We start from the raw sequence: 10,000 nt of genomic DNA on the forward strand, positions 1-10,000 counted from the left end.
ATGAGAAATGTTCCTAAGTATATGGGCCGTGGGTGTTCGGAACATTCTTAGCGATGAGCAATATTCCTAAGTATATAGGAATTTACAGTGGGTGTTCAGAACATTCTTAGCGATGAGCAATATTCCTAAGTATATGGGAATTTACCGTGGGTATTCGGAACATTCTTAGCGATAAGTAATGTTCCTAACTATATGGGAATTTGCTTTGGGTGTTCAGAACATTCTTAGCGATGAGCAATTTTCCTAAGTGTATGGGAATTTGCCGTGGGTGTTCGGAACATTCTTAGCGATGAGCAGTGTTCCTAAGTATATGGGAATTTACCGTGGGTGTTCGGAACATTCTTAGCGATGAGAAATGTTCCTAAGTATATGGGCCGTGGGTGTTCGGAACATTCTTAGCGATGAGCAATGTTCTTAAGTATATGGGAATTTGCCGTGGGTGTTCAGAACATTCTTAGCAATGAGCAATGTTCCTAAGTATATAGGAATTTACCGTGGGTATTCGGAACATTCTTAGCGATAAGTAATATTCCTAACTATATGGGAATTTGCTTTGGGTGTTCAGAACATTCTTAGCGATGAGCAATTTTCCTAAGTGTATGGGAATTTGCCGTGGGTGTTCGGAACATTCTTAGCGATGAGCAGTGTTCCTAAGTATATGGGAATTTACCGTGGGTGTTCGGAACATTCTTAGCGATAAGTAATGTTCCTAAGTATATGAGAATTTACCGTGGGTGTTCGGAACATTCTTAGCGATGAGCAATGTTCCTAAGTGTATGGGAATTTGCCGTGGGTGTTCAGAACATTCTTAGCGATGAGCAAACTTGGTTAGCGCCGCTACGTTCACTCATGCATGCCACCCCCTGACCCCACTTTTGAGCAGTTTGAGCATAAAGGCGCAAGAAAATAGTGCGATTAACTGGCTCAACTCTGCCGATGGAAAAACAACAACAGCAACAACAACAAAAAACAAAAAAAAATGCAACAACTGACATTGACATATTTGCCACGTAGACCTAATGGGATTATTTCCAAGTGATCGGTCCGTGACTCGAACCACCGTCGGTCTCCGACACAGCGGCTTTTTCCAAGTTGACAAAAGCCCAACCTGTGAGCAAATGAGCTTCAGTGACCGTGACTGCTTAATTCCACATGTTATATAATTCAAGGCACCATTCATACTTTCAATCATGTACACAGAGAGAGAGAGAGAGAGAGAGAGAGACGAGCCCAATTTTTTGTGTGTGGTGTGTGTGTGTGTGTTGGAGCTCATGTACGTTTATATGTATTTGACTGTGCTTTCATATCTCTGAAACTGCATGTTCGGTGCATATCTGTTATGCATGTGTGGGTGTATATGTGAATGTGTGTCTTCATGTTTTACATCTATTTGCTTATTTATCATCATTGTTTGTTTGTTTGTTTTTTTGTTGTTTTTTTACATTATAGTTATTATTTATTTATTTCTTTGTGTAAGCTTATCTATCATTTATTCACCTTTTTTTCCCACAAGGCCTGACTAAGCGCGTTGGGTTACGCTGCTGGTCAGGCTTCTGCTTGGCAGATGTGGTGTAGCGTATATGGATTTGTCCGAACGCAGTGACGCCTCCTTGAGCTACTGAAACTGAAACTGAGAGAGAGAGAGAGAGAGAGAGAGAGAGAGCAGATTATATATATATATATATATATATATATATATATATATATATATATATATATCGTATTCCGTTACACACACACATATATATATATATATATATATATATATATATATCTTATTCCGTTACATATATATATATATATGTATGTATCTTTCGTGTGTGTTCTTTTAAGAGAGGGGGTGTGGGGGGAGGGGGGGCAGAGAGGGAAACAGAACAAACGAACGAATGAAAGAGACAGGGAGAAGGAGCAGAAGAGAGGATGAAAGAGAGAGAGAGGGAGACAGAGCATATATATATATATATATATATATATATATATATATATATATATATATATATATATATATAACAATGATGATGATAAAGTAAGAATTTTTTTTTTAATGCAACACCATTGAAACAACTGTGGAATTAAATGAACAATATGTGAAAGAGAGAGAGGTAAACTTCAATCATTGCATAGAAATAGAGAATGACAGAGAAGGAGAGAGAGAGAGAGAGAGAGAGGGAGAGAGAGAGAGATACAGAGACAGACATGCACAGAGAGAAAGACAGAGATAGACACAGACATACACAGAGAAACACAGAAAGAGAAAGACAGAGACAAAATAAACTCAAAAGAGATATGCGACATTTTGGGGCACTTATTGTCATTAACTTAAAAAAATCTATGTGACATGGGGGTACTGTGTCCTTTTTTCAGTCGTTCGTTTCCAAGTTTTGTACAGTACTCAGAAAACAAAGTCCATATAAATCATATAATAATATATTTAAGCATGTAATATCGAAACACATCATATCAACACGAACACATAGCTAAGTCGATATACATGATATAATAATCTTTAAGCATGCAACATCAAAGCGCATTATGTCAATACGGACACATATAATTACATTGTTGAAGTTGACCATCCATGTGCAACCTTTTTATCTATGCTTTTTTCCCGCATAGAACCCATATAATTTTTGATTGACTAATACTGAATTGTATTGAAAAGAGTATTGGGTTTTGTTGTTGTTGTTGTTGTTGTTGTCGTTTTTGCACTTCTTCGTATCTTTTGCGGTTAAATATGAAATGATATTCGTCTTCTGGGCTTTCGCCACACATTGTGCAAGAAGATGTTGCTACGTCTGAATCGAGCCATCTTCTGTTGGCATTCAGTTCAAGTGCTCTCAATCTGAGCTTCGCAAAGCAGATTTTATGCTATTTATTTGTTATGATCTGTGAATATACTTCTCTGTTTAAACTATTGATTTGATTGAACAGAGCCATTTATACCTATCATTGCTCTCCTATTTCTCCGCGTCAGTTTTGTTTGTAACATGCTGTGAGTCTATCTGTAAATTCCGATACATAGCCGTTCTCGTGACCGACTCCTTGCCACATCCAAACAAGACCGAATCCATTCCGTTCATGTTTTCTTGATGTGGAATACCCAGTTCTGTTTGCCCTTCTCCTCTCTTGCAGCAGCATTTCGTATGCTTGTCTAAACAATCCTGATATTGGCAGTCTTGTTAGTTCGAGCATGTATTTTATACATTTTACAACTGATTTAATATGCGGTGGGTACCTGCCAGTTTCGTCATACATCATATTATTTGATGAACTTACATAATGGGACACCAAGAAAGCGCTTCATTGCCAAAGTATGTACCTTTTCCATTTGATTATTTGCCACGAGTTCCCATATTTCCGCCCCATAATTCAAGACATAGTTTCCAGAAGAGCTGTGTATTAGTCAAACGTAGTCGACTTCCTGGGTGATTCTATAATAATTTTTTTTTGGGATTACATCTTTTTTCCCCTTTCTATTCGCTTCATTCGCATGTAAATAACATTCCCAAATATTTATATATGAATTGATTACTTTTATTTCCCTATCACCACACAGCACCATTTTTCGTAAGTCGAGAAATGACCTCCTTTGCGGAAAACTATAAAATTGGTCTTATCGAGATTTACTGTCAATCGTAAAGACGTTTCATTGAGAGAGAGAGGGAGAGACAGAGACAGAGAGAGACAGACAGAGAGAACGCAGCATTGACCTGAAGCCCAAACCCCCTGGAGTAGCAGTGACATTGATCCAGTGGACCAGTATTGTTGTAATCCCTTCAGCTCACAGGCAGGTGAGCGCTGCTTAACCAACCACACCGTAACGGCTTCACAGGTGCATGTCCCCGCTTGTCCACCGCTCCTGCACCCTTAGCGTTATACAAAGGCACTCAGTCGGTCAGGGGTTCAGTTCCGTGTGTTCCCCAGTGACTGATCAGGGTTCATGGCCCCCGTTTTGGGACGTGGTTGGAGTTTGGGGAAAGGCACACTACTCCGATTTCCCTCACTCTAGCAGGGTGTGTATGGGGTATACCTACTTGACTTCGGTTGGGGAAGGTTAATCAATTAAAACGGCAGAAGGGAAGGTCTTCGCTTTTCTGTTGCGTGCCCAGCCCTGGACACAGCGGATAGGAATTCACCGAAAAAGGCAATGGGGCCAAAAAAGGCAATGCGGCCGTCAACATTTCACTGTTGACAAAGGCACTGCTTAAGTACAGAGCCTACGTACCGGTACATGGGTACTGCACAAGTACAGAGACACCCAAAGCAGGGCAAATCACATGCAGCAGATGGATCAAACCAAGCAAGAGGCGGTAGGTTCGAGCTGAAGGCAGGGAACGTCACACCGTGTGTTGTTGACAACGTCATGACCACATGCAGAGGCGCACGTAGGCCCGTTTTTCTCTGTCGCGTTCTTCTGTTGTTTTATTTTTTTCCTAATCCGCTTGTAACACACACACACACACACACACATACACAACGAGAAGGCGCATGTACGCGCAAGCACGCACACACACACACACGCACACACACACACACACATTTCAAAGTTACAAATCAAAATTGGAGAGAAAAAAGTGTATGGCAGAAGACACGCAATGTAGAGAGAGAGAGAGAGAGAGAGAGAGATCTTTTACATGTTTATCGGCAAACAAACAATATAACTTGGATCGACTGATCCAACTGTAACTGCAAAAACGTTAATCCAAAATACAAAATAGAATAACCATCAAATCGAAGATTTACTGAAAATCGGTTTTTGTTTTGAGTCTTTGTTACGATTTATCGAAATAGGAAAGTCACGGCAAAGACAGTTACTTTACTTAATCCTCTTTGTTCCGGTCGGAACACAGGGCCCGCACTGCAGATCTCCATCTCGCTCTGTCTTGGGCTGTTCTCTTGGCTTCACCCCAGGTCATGTTGGTGGACTTGAGTTCTGCCTGTAGAGTTCTTCTCCAGGTGGTGACTGGTCGTCCCCTCTTCCGCTTCCCCTGTGGGTTCCAGTCCAAGGCGTTGCATGGAATGAGGGCCTGCCTGTCCTCTACGCAGGGTGTGTCCAACCCAACCCCACCCCTACTTCCTCATCTGGATACTCTTGGTACGGCCAAGACAAGGCAGTTAGTATCTTTGATCTGGATCTAAAAAAGGCATAAATGGGAAACGCCTGAGAAACGGTAAAGTACATTCTCGACTTCTTTATTTCACCACTTTTTCTTCTTCTTTTTTTTTTCATATTTGGTAGACTCACGAATGTGGCGTGTTCCGTTCAGATCTGTAGGGACATGTGCTTATTTATCCGAGTCTTTTTTTTTTTCTTTTTTTTTCCAATTTCCGATTTGATGCGCACTTTGGGCGCGGTGCAGTCTTGACTTTGCTGTTGAATTGTATTACAATGTGTGAAGTCCCCAGTGGTATTTTCGTTTGTATCTTCAGCTTGTGTTGATTTTCGGACCTACCCATGTTCATCGTGGATGGATGTAAGGATTTCCTGCTTGGATACTTATAACAGTGAGAAGAAATCAACAACCGTGCGTCTTCTTCGTTCAGATTTGCTCAAGTTGTGCCTTTGTGCTATGGTTCACATAATAGGTAATCGGTTGAATAGTGTACTCGTCGTTGACATGGGAAACTTTGTCAGTATCATAACTAATTACGAGTGTGGAATTTGACATTTGATTTATGTATTTAAGATTACAAAGTACAAAATACATGGTAATTCCGAGCACACATCGTTGTGTGTGTGGGTGGGAGGAGCTCTGTGTGTGTGTGTGTGTGTGTGTAGTGTGTGTGTGTGTGTGTGTTGTGTTACGTGAGAGAGAGAGAGAGAGAGTGTGTGTGTGTGTGTGTGTGTGTGCTGTTCATGATGCGAGGATAGTGATTTTCTCCTCGTGGTTGATTCTTTTTCTTGATGATTGTTGCTTCTCATTTGTAACATGTGATTTGTGGGCGCCATGAGTGATTGTTATTTGAACTTTTTTTTTTTTTTTTTTTTATAGAATTGTTGTTTCTTTCTTGTTATATTTGATTTGCGATGCGCTGGTAAGCCTCTCTGTGAGGTAAGATCACTTTAGAAGAGCACTTCACTGTTGATTACTATGATTGTTCATATCATTATTATTAGTTAGTTATATAGTTAGTTAGTTAGTTAGTCAGTCAGTTAAATGGAGCGGGAGTGGAAAGGAGAACTGTGTGTAAACGTCCTTCGACCAATTTATTTATGATTTACTTCATTATTCATTGCGCTCGCGCACACACACACACACACACACACACACACACACACACACACACACACACACACACACACACACACAGACTGATTTATCTACACACCAAAGATACACATGTACCATATAACTATATCGAATAGTATTCAGTTTAAGGTTGAAGCTCTGTTTGAAGGAGTGAAAATTAACAATAATCAAATTATTCACGAGTGAGTTTGAACGATTATGTTATCCAGCAAAAAGTCTGAAGGCATCTTCAAATAGACCTACTGATGCGTAACAGAACCAACATGCTTGAGAATACAGATTATGTTTACAACAGTAAAGCGCAGTGGCAAGCAAACTGCTTCAGATTAAACCAGTTGCTTCAAGACAAATCTTTTTTTTTTTTCTTTTTTTTTTTAAACAACGCCGTATGCAGTTGTTGATGCTAGCAGCGATTTTTATGTGACATCACCAGAGAACTGTGCACATCACACACACACACACACACACACACACACACAGACAGTGAGAGGCAAACAGATAAGCAGGCAGTCAGACGGAAAGAGACGGTTTGACAGAGATTGATAAACACCGAGAGGCGGAGGGAGAGACAGAGACAGAGAGACAGATAGTCAAAGACACAGGTGCTGGTGAATATATTTCTTTCAAGCAAGAACACCACTTGGTACAAACAATGCAGAGAGACACAGAGAGAGAGAGAGAGAGGGGGGGGGGGGACACAGAAAGATATAGATACAGAGAAACAAGAGCCCACCATCTCCCCCCCCCCCTCCCATCCCTTACCCCGAAAACAGACTATGGCTGCCAACATGGCAGGGTAAAAATGGTCGTGTACGTAAAAGCTATCTCGTAGCATACATGCGAGTAAAAGTGGGAGTCGCAGACCCACGAGAAAAGAAGAGATAAGAGGACGAAAGAAAGAGAAAGTTCGTCTTCCCACCTCTTCAGTCATTCATTGTTTTTTTGTTTTTCTTTTCAGCTTCTTTCAGTTGCTGTGTTTTGAACTCAAAAGCCCATTCACCTTGATCACTATGGGCCGGTGGAATGTGGTAAGGAGGCTGATGGTGTCGGCTGGCCAATGGGGGAGCGCCACGTCATCAATCCCAAGACCCTCTTCTCTTCGCGTCACTTCCCGTCTCGTCCGCGCCGCTTCCTCCTCTTCCACTGGCTCGCCCCTGGAGCATACAAAAAGTGTGTGTGTGTGTGGATGTGGTGTGTGTGTCGGTGTGTGTGTATTTATGTGTGTGTCGGTGTGTGTGTGTGTGTGTGGATGTGGTGTGTGTGTCGGTGTGTGTGTATTTATGTGTGTGTCGGTGTGTGTGTGTATGTGTGTGTGTGTGTGTGTGTGTGTGTCGATGTGGTGTGTGTGTCGGTGTGTGTGTATTTATGTGTGTGTCGGTGTGTGTGTGTGTGTGTGTGTGTGTGTGTGTCGATGAGGTGTGTGTGTCGGTGTGTGTGTATTTATGTGTGTGTCGGTGTGTGTGTGTGTGTGTGTGTGTGTGTGTGTCGATGTGGTGTGTGTGTCGGTGTGTGTGTATTTATGTGTGTGTCGGTGTGTGCGTGTGTGTGTGTGTGTGTCGATGTGGTGTGTGTGTCGGTGTGTGTGTATTTATGTGTGTGTCGGTGTGTGTGTGTGTGTGTGTGTGTGCGTGCGTCGGTGTGTGTGTATTTATGTGTGTGTCGGTGTGTGTGTGAGTGTGTGTGTGTGTCGATGTGGTGTGTGTGTCGGTGTGTGTGTATTTATGTGTGTGTCGGTGTGTGTGTGTGTGCGTGCGTGTGTGTGTGTGTGTGTGTCGATGTGGTGTGTGTGTCGGTGTGTGTGTATTTATGTGTGTGTCGGTGTGTGTGTCGGTGAGTGTGTGTGTGCGCGCGTGTACATGTATGTGTGTTACCGTCTTTGTCAGACATATATTTTGATAACGATAACTGTCTCTTATATCAACAACCACCACAACACACACACACACACACACACACACACACACACACACACACACACACAGGGTGATTCGAGTCCGACAGACAGTGATACAAAGTACATGTGTATGCAGGATACTGACAGAGAGAGAGAGGGAGAGAGAGAGACGGGAGACAATTTGAAACAGCAGCAATATTAACAGCAGCACCACCAACAACAACAACAAAAACACAACTACAACAGCAACTCAACGACGACGATGATGATAATAATACAACAACAAAAACTAATGAAATGATCCTAACAATAGCAACAACAATGATAACAATAATAATGATGACGATGACGGTGATTATGACAATTTTCAATATAATTTACTGCTGATACAGCTACACAACAACAGCGACTACTATTCTTACTAGTAAGTGCTGCTGCCGCTGCTGCTGCTGCTACTACTACTACTACTACTACTGCTGCTGCTGCTGCTGCATTTGATATTATTGTGATGTTGATGCTGATGACTGACGGGCGCAATAGCCGAGTGGTTAAAGCGTTGGACTGTCAATCTGAGGGTCCCGGGTTCGAATCACGGTGACGGCGCCTGGTGGGTAAAGGGTGGAGATTTTTACGATCTCCCAGGTCAACATATGTGCAGACCTGCTAGTGCCTCAGACCCCCTTCGTGTGTATATGCAAGCAGAAGATCAAATACGCACGTTAAAGATCCTGTAATCCATGTCAGCGTTCGGTGGGTTATGGAAACAAGAACATACCCAGCATGCACACCCCCGAAAACGGAGTATGGCTGCCTACATGGCGGGGTAAAAACGGTCATACACGTAAAAGCCCACTCGTGTGCATACGAGTGAACGCAGAAGAAGATGCTGATGACGAACGTTGCTGTTGCAGGAACAGCCATGTCGGATGTACGACAGGCCGTGCAGCCTTCCAATCTAAAAATCGCCATTGACAGAGGGGCCTACGATGAGAGAACGGTAAAGTGGCCCACCTTTCTTTTTCTTTTCTTTTCTTTTTCTCTGTAGATTCAAACACTGTGCTGTTGGCCGCCGTTCTTTCTCTGTCTCTGGACCTTGCATTTGGAATGAACTTTCTCTTTCGCCGCACTGTCAGGTCTCCGCACTCAAGCTCTTTCAAGTCTGGCCTCAAAAACCCACCTCTTCCTAAAATAGCTCCACTCCCCTGCCTCTTCCTTGTCTTCAGTTTCCCCGGTTTTAGATTTGTGTGTGCGTGTGAATGACTGGTGTGACAGCGCTTTGATTTGTCTCTGCACAAGATTCAGCCCAATATAAATACTATTATTATCATCATTATTTTCTTTCCATTCCCCTTGTCGTGAAGGCTTTAGATACTCTCTCTCTCTCTCTCTCTCTCTCTCTCATTGGTGGTATGGAGGGTATTTCGCAAGACCATTACACAATATTCCCGCGCACATTGGATATTACAATGGTCAAGTAAATGAAAAGAACAAAAGTACTAATGTTTTACATAGGATATTACAATGTTCGAAGTTGATAAGTACATTAATACTAATGTGTTTTTTTTTTTTTATAATCCAATGATACAAGGGTTGCTGTTGTTGTTATTGTTTTAACTGTGGAAAAAGAGGCAGCCAGACGGAACTGGCCAGGTCCAACCGTCACGGATCTTAAACTGACACTGATGAGTTGGGTTGGGTTTAAAAAAAAAAAAAAAAAAAAAAAAAAATATATATATATATATATATATATATATATATAGTTGATTTGTTGGTCTATTGTGTGGCAGTGCAGTTGAACTCGCAGAATGATGACACACAGGACGCATGCTTTCTTCTCTGAACCCACCTCCTGAAC

At 42.0% G+C, this 10,000-nt stretch overlaps 1 protein-coding gene across 2 annotated transcripts in view; it reads left to right on the forward strand.

Annotated features, from left to right (window-relative positions):
* LOC143290519 (gamma-butyrobetaine dioxygenase-like) overlaps positions 1 to 10,000 on the forward strand; it is a 45,260-nt gene that overhangs the window by 6,619 nt on the left and 28,641 nt on the right. For both annotated transcript variants that reach the window (XM_076600032.1, XM_076600030.1), the window contains exons 2-3: positions 7,210 to 7,421; positions 9,057 to 9,142. In XM_076600032.1, the coding sequence (XP_076456147.1) occupies positions 7,262 to 7,421; positions 9,057 to 9,142 (246 nt within the window). In that variant the 5' untranslated portion in view covers positions 7,210 to 7,261. The remainder of the gene's footprint in view (positions 1 to 7,209; positions 7,422 to 9,056; positions 9,143 to 10,000) is intronic.

Source organism: Babylonia areolata, chromosome 15, assembly GCF_041734735.1.
Source record: "Babylonia areolata isolate BAREFJ2019XMU chromosome 15, ASM4173473v1, whole genome shotgun sequence".
NCBI lineage: Eukaryota > Metazoa > Mollusca > Gastropoda > Neogastropoda > Buccinidae > Babylonia > Babylonia areolata.